The 19,289-nt window shown below is 35.5% G+C and overlaps 2 protein-coding genes and 1 long non-coding RNA gene across 4 annotated transcripts; all 3 read right to left on the bottom strand.

Annotated features, from left to right (window-relative positions):
- Positions 1 to 744: 744 nt before the first annotated feature.
- LOC113278430 lies at positions 745 to 2,280 on the bottom strand. 2 transcript variants are annotated; one of them, XR_003325518.1, is made up of 4 exons: positions 2,232 to 2,280; positions 1,800 to 2,049; positions 1,480 to 1,621; positions 745 to 1,187 (listed from the first exon to the last, which is right to left on the bottom strand). It is a non-coding gene; the product is annotated as an uncharacterized LOC113278430 (long non-coding RNA). The 2 variants fall into 2 exon arrangements; XR_003325517.1 differs by having other exon boundaries at positions 745 to 1,621.
- A 2,456-nt stretch (positions 2,281 to 4,736) lies between these two features.
- LOC113280495 (zinc finger BED domain-containing protein RICESLEEPER 4-like) lies at positions 4,737 to 6,820 on the bottom strand. The gene is made up of 7 exons (XM_026529112.1): positions 6,677 to 6,820; positions 6,181 to 6,561; positions 5,967 to 6,096; positions 5,747 to 5,887; positions 5,299 to 5,470; positions 5,052 to 5,196; positions 4,737 to 4,967 (listed from the first exon to the last, which is right to left on the bottom strand). The coding sequence occupies exons 1-7, from the start codon at positions 6,818 to 6,820 to the stop codon at positions 4,737 to 4,739; spliced, it is 1,344 nt and encodes a 447-aa protein (XP_026384897.1).
- A 10,944-nt stretch (positions 6,821 to 17,764) lies between these two features.
- LOC113284201 lies at positions 17,765 to 18,725 on the bottom strand. The gene has a single exon (XM_026533615.1). It carries the CDS (start codon positions 18,547 to 18,549, stop codon positions 18,181 to 18,183), a length of 369 nt encoding a protein of 122 aa, XP_026389400.1. The 5' UTR covers positions 18,550 to 18,725; the 3' UTR covers positions 17,765 to 18,180.
- Positions 18,726 to 19,289: the final 564 nt, after the last annotated feature.

The following is a 19,289-nucleotide window of genomic DNA, read 5'->3' as shown; positions in this document are numbered from 1 at the left end:
AATGTTTTATGTTTTGAATGGATCTGTATCTAAAAGGAATTTAAAGGATAAACCATCATGATGATTTATGAAATTTTGGGAATATTTTAGACAGAGTTGGACTTGTTGGTCAGCAGGATCATAGATATCCATGGGATACTTGTAAAACTTAAATATTTTTTGGATCAAAGATGAATCAGATAATAGAGAATTCCACAACTTCGATATACACCGGTTTTAGTGTTGGAAAACGAGAAAGGATCACGTATAATACCTCCGTTGGTAGGTCAGCATGATAGTCTTCTTCTTCTTTACTCATGCTAGATGATGAGCGATGAGAATCAAACTACAACTTTAGTGTTTTTCGTCGCGGAGAAAGTATATTTATGTTTTTATACTGATTGTATCGAGTAGTACCTTCCTCAATTTAGACTGGGTCACTGGGCTTAAATTACGAAAGGATGATCTATAATTAGAATGGGCTTAAAAAGGAATGCACAGATCTCCGATTTGCTACGCTTAGATTTGGAACACTTCAAAAATACCCCTATCACATTATAATTTATAAATACTAGATGTTGGCCCGTGCTTTGCACGGGCTCAGATTCATCATCCCAAATAATATTTAAAATGTACTGACAGGGTTGGAATTTGGATGAATAAAAATATACAGTATCAACATAGGACGTCTAAAGTGCATATAGATGAGAAAGAATAAAAGTAGCAGCAATCAAAAAGCTCATGAAAAATAATTTTGAAGGAGAACACGTGCAATAAGTACTTGTGAATTTTACACCCGTATCAGGTCATCCCTCGTGCCCAGTAAGCCGCAGTGCATTCAGCCATGTTCATCCAATGGGTATTTCAGAATCCCAAGTGATAATTACATTGTACATTAAAATTTATAGATGGCATGCATAGTACCCCGGGTTGGTCACAATTCATAATTTTGGATCATCACTTTCTCACTCATTTGCATCAGTTATGGGTTTATATACTAAGAAGTACAACCCCTGAATCTCAATTGGCGGCCGGTTTACATCATTCTTAATAGATATCAACCCTGCTGCTTGTTCAATTTATCTAGTTTAATTTCCACCAAGGTTCCGCCGATGAATGCTTGCAGGTGGTGATGACCCATGATAACCTTTTTTCTTAAAGCCTTTGTCAGTATCAGCCTATATGGAAACTGAAATTGCTGATCATCCCTGCAGCAAAAAAATAAATAAAAAACAATAGAGAAGCTATCGATGCTATTGCACCAATACTCCATATTGACATGCCCACTATTGCTGCAACAAGTACTATTGGCTAATATTGCCATTCAAAGTTCTATAAATATTGTATTTGGTAGCAAATTTTTTTTTACTTAATCCCATAGCTAACCTAAAAATCATATATTCTGGATCCCATTCTTTGAACACTTGTTCATCTCAAATACATTTCTCATTTGAACCATTGAAAACCATTCTGTTTTACTACTCATGTGAAAATACTTACAGTGGTGGGTGCATAGTGGCTGATGTTTTAGAATTATTGACCAAGGAGGAACGGGAGTAGGCTTTGGTTAAATTGAAAATGGATTTCCTTTAGTTGAATTTGTGCAGAAGATCTGTTTCATATTTTTATGAGCATTAAGGTTCTGCCAATTAATAAAACACAGAAAAACGAAATTGGTCATACAACTGAAGAAAAGAATCATTATCGAAAATTGTGGCTAAAAAGATTATAATAAATTCACAATGGCTTGCTCAACTTGAAGATAATTATAGCAAAACTTTCAAATTCAGTAATTGATGGATTAGGACAATAAACCTTACCCATGACTAACATTGCAGTAAGCCAATTGTTGCAGGAAAACAAAATTTGGTTTTCTTTGTTGATGCATCTATGTATCCGATTCCGATGCAGTACGTATCAGAACACTAAGCAAGACTAACCTATTGTTTTTTTTTTTTGTTTATAAATAGCAATCAAAAATGGTACTTGCAAAATAAAGTAAAAGTGTTAGGGTTCATTTTATGGATCGAGAATTAGATATAGTTGTTTACCCTTTTCACACAATCATCTCTGCAAAACAAAACCAAAAAAGCGAGATTAGAAGCTAGGGTTAAAAAATTAGGTTATTCTTTTATTGAATACACACAGTTTACTCAGCCATGTACAACGAACAGATACTGATACACAGTTATCTCTTTATACGTAACTAAATGATCGGGTAACAAAATACCAAGAAAGAAATAAACCCTCACCTGAAAAAATCAAACATCGCTAAAATCAAACCGGACAGGAGAGATAAACCCTCCCTCCCCTGAAAAGAAAAAAAAACAAAGATATAGAAAGTCAATACCAAGAAAAAACATGAGAACAAAGAATAAACGCGAGAAATATTTATGCTGGAACCTTTAAACAGAGAATGAGAATAAAGAGAGAGGAAAGCATGCGGCAAATACAGAAATTGAGAATTAGGTTTTGATAGAAGGTTTTACAAGTCCGCCAATGGGTGTTCACGTCGCGGCCCACATATTTTTCTAACGGAACATAAAGAGCCCAAAAATGAGATGAATCCCTTGTACGGTCTAAATATTTTCGGTGGGGCCAGAAACTCTAGACTTCGAGCTTGATACAGCTCTTAACCACAACAGAGTATTTTCTCATGAAACTATATATAATACCCCTCCTTTTATATATAAATTTTATATCCACTTAGAAATAAATTATTTTAGTAATCTATTACGCATGACATATTTAATTATTTCAAAAAACAATAATTTTATATCTCAGATCACTCCATCACTGCCTCAAACTCCACCAACGGCAATTCACCACCACCACTGCCACTCCACAACCACCACCATCGCCACCACCACTTCACAACCATCACCAACATTCCACCATCACAACTCCACCACTCATCGTCATTGCCGCCGCCATCGCGACCACCATCGCCTCCAAATCCGCCACCGTTGCCGCCAAGTTGATAAAAAATTGAAAATTTAAAAATAAGTTCGGTCCAGATTTTTGTGTCAGTTGACACCAAATTTTGATGTCAACAACCGAAGTTGATATCATATCTGGTGTTAACAGCCCAATTTGTTAACAAAATTGAAAATTCGGAAATTAGTTAGGTCAAGATTACGTGTCAACAGCCCAAGTTGACACCAAAATCTGCTGTCAACAACAAAAGTTGATCCAAAAATTTGGTGGCACCACCACCTCCACCGCCAGCATCACCACCACCACCAACATGTGAGATAATAAATAAAATGACTTTCATCTAAGTTTCTATTAATGTTGAAAAAGGTATTTATATGATTCAAAATTAAATGAATTACGTTTTAGAAGACTTACATTTTAGAAGACGAGAAATATAATTATTGATGGATAAGGATCTTTGTGAAATCCATGAAAAAAAGGGATATTAATACAATTTCCACAAACAAAAAAAACCGGAGTATCTTCGAAAACAAAAACCTGGCAAGTATGGTTAGAGATTACAAGATTCAAGTTTTTCTTTTCTTGGACAGAGTCTAATACTACTAAAATACTAGGATTAAAGACTAACGGGTGATAAGGAACACAAATTATTATTTTTCACTTTATTATTCCCATTGATTGATTTGGCTTTTGAGAAGTAATGTTAGCTCATGTGTTGATGTCCATTAAGCTCTTTTGTATTCAACATCAAATGTTTGGTGACTCCTCTGCATTCCATATTGGGCTTAGCAGCTGGTTAACTCTAAATAATCATCTTGGTAATTGGAACTCTACCTTTGCCACCATTTGTTGGTTCATCTGGAAAGCTAGATGTGATTTCATTTTTAAGAATATTTCTCCTCTGGTTGATTCTACTGTCAATAGCACCACTCAGCATCTCTTCTCTTACAACAGGGTGTTACATAAATCAGGCCATAAACTGATTAATCTCCAATTCGAAAGACAAATTTGGAATCACTATTAGCATAAGCATCATGGATGTGAACTACATCAGTGTTAATAGTGATGTATTCCTCTATACTAATTTATTCTGGTTGTTATGTCTTTTGTTTTTGCGACAACCTCTGTACGTCTCGCCAAGATATTCATCTAACTCTGACAAGTCAGTTAATACATTACCACCACGTTCCTGTGTTGCAACATATTCCTGTTGACAATACCCTTAAAGTCAGTAACTTTAAAAAGAAAAACTCCACCACCTAGTTCTAACCGAAGCCCGGTAAAGGAATTCATACACTCATACACACTAGATATCAAGACACAGAATCCCAAACAATCCAACAACCAATTCTTGGGTACATTCCTCATTCTATCATAAGTAATTACAATGAAAAATAAACGATATATGGCATGCTCAAAGTTTACATTGACATATTAAATCTGGGTTCAAAGTTATCATCTTGTATTAAACATATATAGCATCAGAATCAGGCATCATTGAAAGATCAAACCACAAAAATACTTAACATAGATTCCAATTGTGAATTATCAAGAGATACTAACAAAGTTATCATCTTTCTATCGTAGGAATTACAAAGTTATCATCTTGTATTAAAAAAAAAAGAACATGTTTTGCAGACTTATACCAATCATGAAGAACTCAAATGAATCAAGCTGAACATAAAAGTTGAAATTACCTGAAAAAAATCACTCCCTTCTTGGGAAGCAAAATTCCCACCATTTTGAACACTCAAATTTTGAGCTGCACAACTGTTGGAAGCTCTTGAACTTGACAAGGTGTAATACTCATTAAAAAGTGCTTATATATTACTATGCACTTTATTAACTTGACATTCTAATTCTCTCTCATCAGGATACAACTTGGAGTAAGTAAATTTCACAAAATTCATTTTCGATCTAGGATCTAACACAACTGCCATAGCCAATATATGACTCAACTCCTTCCAGTAACTATCAAATTTTGCTTGCATCTCTTTTACCATGTTCCTAATGAATTCAATATTACTTATGCTCTCTTTCTTTAGTAACACCTGAACTTAACAAATTCTTTCAAAATACAGATTGGAAGTAGGATACTTACTACCAGAAAAAATCTTTGTGAGTTCATGAAACACCTTGAGAAACTTTGTGACTACTTCAATTTGTTCCCATTCTTCATTAATTGGACAGTCTTCATAGTCTGAATCCACCAACTTCAAATGAGAGAAAACTGGCTTATACAAGATACAACTGTCTAACATAAGATAAGTTGAATTCCACCTGCATAAAACAAACATTCAGTGAGTATCTAGAAAAACATTAATACAAATTATACAATTCTCCAACTTTATAATTTATAACAGAATAGAAGTGGAATCCCACCTTGTCTTTACGTCTTGCTGAATACCCTTTTTCAGACCAGACATTCCTAAAGTTTCAACAATGTCCAAGAACTTTTGTTTTCTTACTTGGGACTTTTTAAGGGACTTCACCAACGCTCGAATCTTAAGCACGGCTGGATCAATCTTCGTAAGTCCTTCTTTTACAATAAGAGCTAAGATATGAGCACAACAACGCACATGAAAGTATTTTCCATCGTTCAACAATATCTTCTTTGCAACAAGTCTACTCTTCATAATTCCAGCACAAGCTCCGTTATTTGAAGCATTATCCAAGGTGATGTTGGATACCTAGTCTTAAATTCCCCAATCTTCTATCATTGCAAATAACTTAGAAGAAAGGTGTTCACCTGTTTGAGGTAGTAGAAAGGGGAATAAGTTAACATGAAATTATATTTAAGATAATAAAGAAATAAAATTAAGTGCTTTACCTGTATGAGGTGGTGGAAGGGGAGAGAAATTCAGAAGCTTCTTTTGCAATACCCAATCTTTATCAAGATAGTGCGCAGTTAAGCTTATATATACAGTAGTTGTTAAAGAAGTCCACATGTCTGATGTTAGACATATCCTACCTGTAAGGGTAAGTCATACACATTATAAAAGTATAAACAAATCATATGGGTCATTGGGATTTGAAATTTTTAATCATACCTGGAGCAAGTTTCAATCTGTTGCGAATAACTTCTTTTTGTGCTTTATGTTTGTTTACCACATCGGCTTTCCCAGTATTTCTTGATATTGGTTTAAAGTCATCATTTAAATAAGCACATATATCCCTAAACTATTTTCACTCCACCAAAGCAAATGGAACATTTCTTGCAATGAGTAAAGCTGAGAACAAATCCCGTAATTTCATTTGATCAACCTTGCGTACACGGGTAGACAGCTGGCTATTTTGTGAAGCTAATATCATCTTCCCTACGTCCATAGACTGACGTTTAATGCACTTATGCCTTTTCATGGCTGAGGTTCCACCTCTTTGGCTTTCATATTTATATCCTACATTACAAGCCTTGCACACCCCCTTTGTTGTACCATCCTTATACTCAACGAGTTTAAAAAATTCCCAAACTTCGGATCTAAGTCTATTTTTATTTCCACGTGCAACTTGTGCAGGTGCACAACCAACAGTTGGATCCTCATTCACAGAATCTAGCATCTCAACATCATCATCTTCATCATCAGCACTCATAACATCGTTGTAATGGTCTAGTTCTTGTAACTCTTGTCTTGTACACTTGACATCCTGAAATGGATGGAGCGGCCACAAAGAACAAGTCAAAGAGTCATTCAGAAACATGAAAATTACATAAACAGAAATTGAAAAAATACATATACATCCAACAAAACTATTATAGTACATGCATTTTCAAGTCACCCAAAACAATAGCATCTAACAAAACAAACAACTCAAACAAATCCCCTAAATCTCTGTAAAGAACATAAAAAATCTCAAGACCCACAGGCCACAACAGTAAGAAATTTAATTCAGTTAAAACTGTCATTCCATGTTTCAACAAGAATTCATGTGATAAAAAAAAAGATGGAGACACCAATAAGCAGTAATAGTGTAAGACTAAGAGTCTAAGACCCTGACTTAAATCAAGAATTGCATTATATGAAACAACATCTGGTCTGCAATTCCATTTCAACATCTGGTCTGCTATTCCAAATAACACTTTAGTTTTGATAATGATCCCAATTCCCAATACATGATTAAATGTAACATAAGATGGTAAAAACTAATTGATCAACTAAAAACTTAACCAATAAACCAAACCACATGCATGTTAATATTCTTAAGGATTTCAACTAAAAACTTAACTATCCACAAATTAGACGATATTGTGAATACCCATTGATTGGCTCACAGAAATCAAATCACCAAATCAACTAAAGCCTTTAAACCAAGCAAAACTAATGAGTAATAAAAAATTAAAGATTAAGAAAAAACCCTTTTTTTGTGGTAAGAACTAAAACATCATGAAATTAAGAAAATTAAAGATTACCTATCTTCACAGAATCACAATCACAAGTTCACAACAATATTAAGAATATTAAAGATTTGTTGGGATTCCTATGTAAAACCCTAGATTCCTAGAAGAAGAAAATAAAGAAGAAAACAAAAATTAAAATCTGATTACCTGCTAGCCTTGAATCTTTAGATCAAATTAACTGCCTTTGATGTTCAGTTGTTCTGTGCGTCAGGACTCAGGAGACTCTCTCTGAGTCAGGGAGGAAGAAAAAAAGAGGAAGAACCGAAGAAGAAAGATAGGAAAGCTTAGGGTTTTCCCGTTTTATACGATGGAGATTTGGATGACACGTAACAAGCTACGTGTTTCAGTTTCAGCAGGGTATAAAATTACGGGTTACGGGCCAGATCGCGGGTTTCACGGTACGGGCCGGGTTAACCCGTTTCTTCACAAGCCACTAATTGTACAACCCGCGCCCGTCTTTTTAGTTACCATCCGGGACGGGTGCGGGTTTTCACGGGACAGAACGGGCCAACCCACGGGTTTTGGCTTGGTTTGACAGCTCTATTTTTGTCCCTTTAAAACTATGTGGGAGCATGGAGCTTCAAAGACAACAGACCAGCAAGAGGATCTGAACTAGCAACGGAGTTTGGGAACGAGTTGCACAAGTCCAATATCGACTTTCAAGCTCAAGATGATGCAACTATACATGAAATCATCCATTATTTGTCTCTCTAAGATTGAAAGGGGTTTCAGAATTAAAGATTTAACCACTTTAAACATTGCCTCGAATCTGGGACATATTTGGGATTTGGTTGTTGACAGGAAATCTGTGTTGACTGAATTAATGAGTTAAGAAGAATTTATTTAACTAGAACGATTTATGGAATTTGAGTACCCCTAAAGATTCTTCTTGGTGTTGGAGAAGAATTCTTGAACACATACCTATAACTAAGAGTCAAATTGGTTTTATTTTGGGAGATAGAAATATAACTTTTTTTCTGCATGAACTAGTCGATTGGGTGGAAATTTCCCAACTTCTTGTCTTTTTGATGTCGCAGATATTTTTAAAAAGATTTCTATGGTTGATATCAACATTCATGAATCTGATCTTAAAAATTAGGATGCCTAATTGAAAGGGTCAGTTTGTTGTAAATGACACGTATCATGTTATTGCAACTCACAGAGATCCTGTCTTTTGTCACCCTTTAGTTTGCTTTAAATTTCACATCCCAAGACACTCCTTCATTTCCTGGGTTGTTCTTCATGAAAGACTGAAGATAAGAGATAAGCTTATGAGATGGGGAGTAAGTGAAACCAATAAATGTGTTTTATGTGATGATGGGATTGAGACTAAAGCTCATTTTTCCCATGATTTTCCATTTTCAGCTCTTATAGGGAATGGTTTGATTCCTAAATGGTTTCTATAGACGCAATATACTCCTTCTTGGGATGTAAAAATTCAATGGTGTATTTACTTTCTTTGCTGGGAATGATTTAGTCAGCACCATTAAGAAGTTAGTCTTTACTGGATTTATCTGTCAAATATGGATTGAGAAAATTAATAGAATCTTTGCTGCAAAAAGAAAGTCTGCTTTACAGGTGAGTCTCCTTATCATCCAAGATATCCAACTCAAACTTAGTGCTCATCCTAGAACTATCTTTAATACTCCTGAGAATAGAAGTTTTCTGCTTAACTGAAGTGTTGATTGTACTTTTATCCAAAAAGTTTGGAAGCAGTGTTGGTGGGTGGGTCCTGAAGATAATGAATATTATGATCAGCTCAGATGGTTCTCTTAAAGAAAATAATATTGGATTTGGTGTTCTTCTTAGGAATAAGGATGGTAATGTGATTGATTGTGCTTATGGGGGTTGTTATCCCATTTCTGTTGATGCTCATGAAATGCAGGGTGTAGAATTGGGTTTGAAATTAGCTATTGAGAATTATGTCCCCAGAATTCATGCCAGTGTGGATATCATGGCTATCTTTCTTCTGCTAAGTAATGTGGATCCTCACCCACCCTGAAGTCTTATTCATATATGGAAAAGAGTTTGTGCCTTGCTGTAGTGTTTTGAAAAAGTGAAATTTAGCCATTGTTACAGGGAAACAAAACCGTGCTGATGATTTCCTTGCTAGCTTACATCCAAACCATGTATTTATTAGGTTGTTACAAAATCAGTTCAGTTTGGATTTCCAGCAGATTTTACATGAAAATAACTCTAGAAAAGTAGATATTTTTGGCTAGGTTGTCATGGCTTGTGGCTTTATTTTCTTTTTTCTGTTTTTTTGGGCTTGTGGCCTTTGTTCTTTTTTCTTTTCTTTTCTTTTTTTCTTTTTTCTTTTTCGGATTTCCTTAATCCAGTTGATTGTATCAAAATAAATAAATAAATAAATAAATATTAGTAATAATAATTAGTTGGATCAGAATTCTGTCAATTCTCACGGTTCCTAAACTAAAGTTCATAATTATGAATATTGGTGCCCACCGTGCGTCTACGTACTTCTCCTACGACATGGAGTCAGAGCAGTTAGAAATCATTCATGGTCCGACCACATAGCATTTACATGTCAACAATATTCGAAATTGGTAGATTTCAAATTTGAGGACCGAGTCGAAACAGCTAATAGTACTAGTAAGAGAACTTTTGTGGGCCTTTTGCTTCGACTTTTTTCTTTCTATCGGATTCTACTTACTCAGCTGATTGGATGAGTTCTTTTCTCAATCCGTATTTCATAGTGAACCTATTGTAAGTAAAATAAATCTGATATCCATGCGGCTATTTATCATGACCAGTCCGGGGCCTATAAGGATTGTTTGGGACCTATCACTACGTGGCAGAATAACATATTTTGAAATAACATGGAATATCCTTTTATCCAACTATTTTAATAATGACTAACTTACTCCTGATTAATTAGGGTTAATTTGGTGATTAGTAGTAAAAATATCGTGTTAGATATGAAATTAACTTGTGTTAATGAATCATCAAAACATGAAAAATAAATTAAATTTTGAATTTTTTTAAAAACAACAACCGAGAATCAGTTTATGTTGACATTGATATCAACCGACTGTAACTTCAAAAACATACAATTTTTTTTTTAAAATCTACTTCTACCCAGAACTGATTTATATGGACATGAAAATCAACCGATTATCCAGAATCAGTTTATATGGACATGAACATAAACCGATTCTGGATAAATTTTTTCCTATTTATCGGTAAATTATGTGTTGTTAAACATCAAATAAAACTAAAATTCATTCTACTATATATATAACCGAGTTAAGAATGAGTATGATTTCATACTCATTTTGACTGTTTGACTTCTATGATTTCCTACTCATTTTGTGATCTAGTGTTAACTGAAAAATAATGGGTTAACCATAATCGGTTTAGACGATACACACATAAAAAGATGATTCCTGACATTGCACAACAGGAATCGATTTATTAAAGTTCTCGCCGAAAAAAAATAATACAGTACAATAGTTATCTCTTCTATTCGAGAATCGGGCTATGTGGGCTTTAACGTAGACCGATTTTGGTTCAATTTCCTCCAACCAGAATGCCCATCCAGGATAATCGGTCCTTGTGGGCATGAATAACAATCGTTTCTAAATGAAATCGGTTTACAAGTGCATTACAAACCCAGAAACTTTGATTTCAAAAAATTGGATTTTTGAGTGATTGCATGTTACTCTAGGGGATTTAGTTGATAAAGAATTACCTGATTCGAGATAAAAAAAAATAAAAAAAACTTAATTTAGGAAATTGGGTAATTGTCGACAATGTTTTTGTTTGAAAATTGAAAAAAAAAAAGAAAAAGAAGAACAATCGATTGAAATGAAGATGGAAATGGAAAGGAAGTGATTTTTATTTTTTTTATTTGGATTTAATGGAATAAGTAGATAGTATTATTAATATTTATAAAGAGTAAATTGGTAGATTCATTAAATTTAGACACTCCTTATCTTTTTTTGTTGGGTGGACTAGGAAATCCATACGCCCCAGATAATGTGCATAGGCCTCAAACTAGCCAGACTATTTATGATTCATTTTACATTTATTAACGTGAGCATCAACTTATACGCTTGTTGGTAAATTATTTTGCTACCCCTCTCTCTTATCATAAGCAATGTGCTTTGACGATGCTGCTAACTATAGAGCCGTTCTTATTTAAGTATTCTTCTGTCTAAAACCGGGACAAAAATCGAGAACAACTTCCAGAAGTTTGCTATGTAGACGATACATCTCCAGCAACTAAATTCATTCCTAGCCAGAGGAACTTCGATGTCGCACAAAAATGAAACACACTGGTCCCAGCCTATTATTTTTACTCATGAGCCAGCTGTCTATACTGGTGTTTTGTTGTTTATAACTCTAGCTATTGTCGGGGAAATTGGCACCCCGAGCACAACGGAATAACAAGATCACAAATGGTAATTGACGATTTGAACCAAATATGGGAGAGATAATAAGAAAGACAAAAGATAAACAAAGACACAACCACAACACAAGATATATGTGGTTCATCTTTACAGGCTACATCCACGACCAACACCACGAGAAAAACTTTCATTAAATCAAAGACCATTACATGCTCTTTTCACAACCCAAGACAAAACCGAAAAGTAAACAAGACATACCCTAGAACACCATTGAAGAATCATGGAAACCAACTCTGTAAACCATTCATCAAACCAGCCTCATGTCTTCTCTTCTATGCTTTCTTCACAGTTGCTAGTAACACAGGACAAACATGGAAACATTAGAAACTAGGTTTAGGACAAAGTCGTAAACACTAAACACTAGGACACTAAAATCCTCTTTCACAAGTTTTTCTCTCACACCGATATTGACCTTCACTGTAGCACTTGACCCTCCCTAAGAAAGAGACCAAAATCCTAAGCACAAGGATTTACCACTCTTTCATATTGGATATCCACAAACCTACAATTCTAATCATACATATAGAGAACACAAACTTGGCCACCAAGTATTAGTCTCCTATTAAGAAACTAAACTCTTTCCTTAATTATGTCAAACCTAGATTAGAAAATCCACCTCAATGTGGAAACGGTTCTAGAATAGGAAACCCAATGTTTTCCTAACAATCTCTACTTCATATCATACTTTCAAGCATGAGACGATCACAGGAAACCACCTCCATCTTCCTCCAGAGTTTTTCATCATCTCTATATACCCGTAGAATTACTTTTTGAATCTCAAACCCGAACTTCCATCTTCATAGAACCATGTCTTCGATCAAAACACCATGAAGTTGATAAAAGTATTCAAAGCATCTTCTTTATGCGAAGAACACTTGTGAAATTCATAATGTTTCACAAACACCATGAAAATCTTTAATCACCGTCAACGAGTCCTTACACATACTCCACCATTGATCACCAAGAGAACCATCCAGAAGAATCACCGCTAGCTCCACCTTACAAGTAAGCTAAACACATATTAAACCACAAAGGAAGAATTAACTTCAATATCATATCATACGAGATAGAAGATAAACAAACACACAATCACAACACAAGATATATGTGGTTCATCTTTACAGGCTACATTCACGGCCAACATCACCAGAAAGCTTCCATTAATCAAAGATCATTACATGCTCTTTTCGCAACCCAAGGCAAAACCGAAGAGTTAACAAGACATACCCGAGAAAACAATTGAAGAAACCATAGAAACCAACTCTCTAAACCATTCCTCAAACCAGACTCATGTTTTCTCTTCTATGCTTTCTTCACAGCTGACATAGGAGAAACATGGAAACACTATAAACTAGGATTAGGGCAAAGCCGTAAACCCTAAACTCTATAATACCATAAATCCTCTCTGACACCGACATTGGCCTTCATGGTAGCACTTGATCCTCCCTAACAAAGAGACCAAAATCCTAAACACAAGAATTTTACCGTTGTTTTCCTAACAACGATCCCATCTTAGTACACATAGATACACTGAAATAATTGTGTTGTGAAGAAATACTGGGGGTTTGAGACTATGATGTATTTTATCTGAACTAGCATCGCTTTCCTTTGATCAAACCTAGAACCGGCCACTATTGTTCATTCCTGTAAGGGCCATAACGATAATGCAGTTATTCATGTCCGCCCTGCCCAAGAATAAGCGGTGCTCTAAATACTCCAAAATGTTTCTGATTTCCTTTTTTATTAGGAGCCAGGTGAGAGATGATGCACCATGATTTTATTCTCCGTTAAATGGGTGGTTGATTTGACGTTGTTACAGTCGGCATGATGTTTATTACCCGTTACAATGTTCATAACCTAAGCACTAATTGCTAGACTTCCGAGTGGCAGAACCTGCAACTTGGTGCAAGATGTGCTTGACCATTTTCTTATAGCGGGGTTAAGCCTAAAATTTACACACGTTTTAAGGGCCCACTTAAAGTAGGAGTTTTGGTTTTAGGCTTTCGGGGTGGGCAAGAACCAGGATATAAGCCAGATCATGGTATGTGAAAACTTCAGACACACCAATTATTAAGACTTTGGTCACTGTGAAACCCACCGAAAAAATAGTACACGCGCGCATCCAATTTTGGTACAAAATTTTCTCCCAAACCCATAGTTTATAAAGTTAGGTTTCCGTTTTTTTTTTTGTTCTTCTTCTTCGATTCCTTTTCTTCTTCCTCTCCACTCTACTGTTTGATTTGATTTTTGAAAGAATGTTTGTCCCATCAAGGATGTAAGTACCACAAGAGGAATCTGGTTCCCTACTATAAACATGGACGAAAGTGCGACCCTTATCATTGTTGTCGTCTCTGGTGTCCTTGCTCGTCTGTCCTGCTCTTCACATCCAACTACGCCTTCTGGAATCAACAATGGGAAATCAAGAAGGTGATCTAGTTTTTCAGAGCCACCGCTAAGCACTGATAATGTTACTTGTAGCATAAAACAACTATCGATGATCATCATCCATATAAAATCTTCGCGACAGAGATCCATAGATTCTTCTCCACCATAGAATTCCCGACTCTCTTCTTCCACTTTTTTTATTGCTTCGAAGTAGAGACGAACTGTTTATGGTTCGCTCTCCCAAAAATACATGGCAATACATCAATTCTCCAAACATTCATCAAAAAATTTAAGGCCAATGAAGGGAAAGTTCGGAGGTTTAGGTATTCGTATCGGAACATCAGTTGAAGTTACGTTCTTACAAAAGGCTGGAGTTGATTTGTGAAAGAGAAGGGTCTGAAAACTGGGTACGTCGTTAGTTTTCAAAGATCAACGGGGCAAAACAAACAGCTTTACATCAATTGGAAGCCAAGGATTAATAACGTTAATCCTGTTCCAGAAATCATGACGGGTTTAGCTCAAGAAGTATTAAGTGTTAATATCCCAGTAGTACAAGCTGGTCAACAACTGGTTAGGTTATTTGGGGTTAACATTTAAACTGCATGTTTTTGTTATTGATAGCTGCAATAGTAGTAAAAGGAGGAGTGGAAATGATCAAGTTGAGATAAGTCATTGTCATCTTTTGCAGAGTATCATTGTAAGAAACAGTGTGTTGTAGGAGCTTTATAGCATTTTTCAACATTATTTCTGTTTCGGTGGAGTTTTTAGTAGTCGTGGAATCGATGGGTTTTAGTGGTGTTAATTTGAATGATTGAGAGAAATTTAGAAGTTACGGTTTGATACTGAAAAATATATGGTTGTGAATAGTGATCCAGTTTTGAAAATGGTTGCATAACACGTTATGTATCTACAAAAGTTGTTGCAGAACTTGTTATGCAGTCCCGAAAATAGTTGCATAACACGTTATGCAGCTACATTTTTTCTTAGTATTGAAACCAAAAAAACACAAGGTTGCATAACTTGTCATGCACCTACAATAATATCTATATAACATGTTGTGCAGTCGTGAAAATGGATGCATAACCTGTTATGCATCCGAAAATATGACTGCATGATGCATCGAGAAAATTGTTGCACAATCTTTTATGCATCGAGAAAATAGATGCATAACCTGATATGCATCCATAAATATGGATGCATACTGCATTATGCATCAATTTCTTTATGTACGCACTAAAATCAACCAAAACAATGATTACATAGCTTGTTATAGATGGATAACTTTGTTATGCAGATGTATAATTTGTTATGCAGTCGAGAAAATGGTTGCATAATTCGTTATGCGTCTGCGGAATGTGTTATGCATCTTTTTTGGTGGCTGCATAATAGTTATGTATCAGCTTTTCGAAAAATTTTCCTAAAATGATGATCACCTCCGATTTTTTTGTGAAAAACAAAAATTTGATATTCTTGTTTGTACTCGTTGCGTAGCTTTCTTAAAAAGATTTCCAACGATATAAAATTTGTAAAATTTCAAGACGCGCATCCAAGTTGCGTTGCCAATTATACCCCTGATGCATAACCCGTCATGCAGAAATTTTAAATAATTTCATATAATTATGATCACGGAACTAAAAATTAATCGTGGCCCCGACAATAAAAATATTATTATTTTGGACCTGCGCCTAAATTTCCCTCCTGGTACCTCCCCCGCGAGTCTGCGACTTTAGGTTGTTGTATGAGCTAATTATGGAGAAATATATAGCGGTGCAATTTGATCTACTATTAATAGTGGGAACCATAATTCTCACTCCTGGACATGGGTTAGAGGTTAAAAGCTACGAAACTTGTTCTTATGTCATCGGAAACCCGATAGAGTCGAACAGGCACTAATCATTTGTTTCGTGAATTGTTCAAACTAAAAGACCATAAAAACCAACAGCTCTGCACTTCCATCTGTTTATGGTTATTCTTGGAGAGAAGTAAAGGATACTAATGGGATGGCCTGCTGGCCATGTGTATGCCTAAGCTAATTGGCCCCCATAACACAGGAGTCTTACTGGGTGTCAGTGGGACAAGCTCTTTGACCTCAAATATGAACCAAAGAAAATAAAATTATTCAGCCACTATACCATGTGGTCCGTCCTCACTCACTGACTATTTCCTGTTCACGACAAGAGCAAACCCCACCCACTTGCACAATTTTCATTCCTTTCTTAATTTTCATTATTTCCTTACATAATCAGTTTGCAACTGTTCATGTGATATTCAAATTTTCAAAAGAACAACTTTTTTCCTACTGGGAAATTTTCTATCCTCCACTCGAAAATGATTAGTATACCGTGGGAGAATCCCGCGAGAATCACCGAGTGAGACAGTGGTGGGCCCACTGCAGCCTTTACTCTTTTGGTGCTCGCAGCATTCCCATTCTCATCCTACGACGGTATAGTGGAAATTGAATTATTATCTCTCTTTCTGATGGGTCTTCATAAATAACCCTAACAGATTTTAGAAATGTCGGTGATGGCATAATTGATTTTTTTTTAAAAAACTTAATTATTATAATTCCTTATTTAGTCTATCCCATCTCTCGATTCTTCTTCAGAGAACAAAATCTGGTTCTTCTTAGCATCGCTCCACCACCATCTTGTATAAGAATATATTTGTAAGGAGTTAAAAATAGGGACATATAATTAATAATATAATTAATATACCCCATTTTTTTGTGTCAACCTAGCACTACTCTCCTCCACTTTACTTCCTTTTAGTTTTCCCCACTGACCCCTAAATCATAACTAGTAAACTACAAAAGAATTTCCATGTTCCCATGTGTTAAAAAGTGATATAAAAAAGAGAGAGCGAAATACATTCCCCCATTGGCAAATGCCAAGTAGAGGAATAGAGAAAAATAACATATGAAGCCGACAAAATTCGTAAAAGGATGTAGCGAAGAAAGATGTACTTTTATTCTTAGCCAACAACACTCATCACTTGCCGACAAGTTTACTTCAACATTTTCAACAACCTATTACCCCAATTTTTCTTCGTTTCCCATCTTATTGTCTCTTGGCTCTCTTCAAGTAACTAGTTTAAGAAAAATTACAAAATAACATCTACAGTTCTACACCACCACCCCACCAGGCCACCACCTCCACCAATCAATAAACCCTCGAGATCTCAATATCTTCACCCGCTAGTTTGGTGTATGATTAATTCCTAACCCTATAAGAATTTCAGCTTCTCACGTAGGTTTAAACTAGTACATCTTCAAAATTTCATTCATGGGTGATAATATTAATGATTTGGGTTCATTCATGAGTGATAATATTAATGACCCGAGTTAAAAGATCATAAGCACCACATTCTTTACCTTTATGGAGATTAAAAAAAAAAGTGCATCTTCCGGAACTTACTTTCTTGTGTATCTGAAGGTTTAGTACATAGCTGATCTATGTTGGTTTTGTGTATCAAAAAATACACAATCTAACTAAAAGAACTAAAATGTCTATTGAAATCCTACTTAACATTTTCCCCTCACTTTGCTATCAGATTCTGACATCATCAACATACAAATGAAGCTTGTATAGAACTGAAATCGCAATTTCATAAACAGAGAATGACAAGTATGAATAGTTAGTGACACAAGAAAAGGATAATTTAGAAATTTGAACATACTCAAAAATTCAACGTTTCACAAACTACAATGACCACAAGGTCCATAACACCCTTACTTTGTACATTTCATTTCAAAACAACACTACCTGAAGCAAAAACCCGTTTCAGTAATTCCCAACAAAATTAGTTGAATAATATTTGTATACGTACTCATTAAAGAAAAAAGATGTAGAGAATAAAAAGACAACTAATTAAAGAAAAACGATTAAGAAGAACCCATCAGAGAGTCTACTTAATTAAACTCTATATTCTAGCTACCGATCCAAATATCCTGATCTGATTATTGGCTCACCTAATTTTTCTTCCTCTTCTGATATCAGTAAATCAGGATGCAGGTGAGTATGGACGTCCCGGCCGGTTGTATATAAGTATGTGATTTCATTCGTCGTCGTCAGAACCAAATAAAGAGAAACGATTGTACAAAAGAAAGAGTACAAGACCAAGAAAAAGAGCAACACCAACCGGAGATCCACTAAGACGATGAATAGAATCAGGTTCACCAACAGCTATAGATGACACAAACGAACCACGATCCGATGAAGATAGAAACTGAATAATCAAAAGAAGAACAATCGGAATAAGAAGTAAACCAATTGGACTTAACATATCTGATATTGCTTCAGTAATTGCTTCTCCATCTCCTAATATCATCGGTAATATAATCACTAACCCTACGACTACCATTAGTAGTATTCCATGTGGTGCTCCTCCACCTCCACCTCCTCTTCTTTGATCTTCTAACATCATGTTGTTAATTTCTTGTTTACTTTCTTTCTTTCTCTAGATTTGCAGAGGGTTTAACTTGCTGTTTTGCTCTTTCTCTCTTTTTTATTAACTTTCGACTCTGTGAGTTGAGTTGATGATGATGAGAGCAAGTAAAGAACGCGTCTAAACGAGAGTGAGAGGAAGGATAAAGAAATGTAAGGTGGGCTTTAATAATGTTTTCTTTCTTGGTTTTGGTTCTAGAGGGTGATGTCGACTCGTTTGATGCATTTTTCACTTCTTTTTAAACAGTAAAACATGGGAAAATGGCCAGTGACGAGTGAGGACGTACGGACCACATGGTAGTAACTGAGTAATTTTTTTTTCTTTTGGTAGAGATTTGAAATCGGAAAGCCTGTCTCGCTGACACCGAGTAAGATAGTTGTGTAATGTGGACCTCATGTTTGGAGGGAAATAAAGTAAAGACTCCTGTTATACGGGGACCAATTAATTGATATCCTTCACTTATTTTTGGCCCTGAAGCAAAATAAAAACCAAATTCTCTAGGCATCATCAACTGTTAAACTGAGTTCCGGGGAATTTCGCTGATGCACCTAATGAAATTCTGAACAGTAACAAGTGCACTGTGAAGACATGTTGGAAGCTTGCGGCCATGTTGGTGTTGACATTGAAGCTGAAACTCGTCTTCTAGACCATCATATTAGGAGCAATTTTTGTACTGAAAACTCTGAATCCATAGAGAAAAGTAGTAGGGTTAGAGGGAA

This window comes from Papaver somniferum, chromosome 5, assembly GCF_003573695.1.
Source record: "Papaver somniferum cultivar HN1 chromosome 5, ASM357369v1, whole genome shotgun sequence".
Lineage (NCBI taxonomy): Eukaryota > Viridiplantae > Streptophyta > Magnoliopsida > Ranunculales > Papaveraceae > Papaver > Papaver somniferum.
Note: the sequence above shows the minus strand (reverse complement) of the source record. Positions and strands in the feature narration are given on the sequence as shown.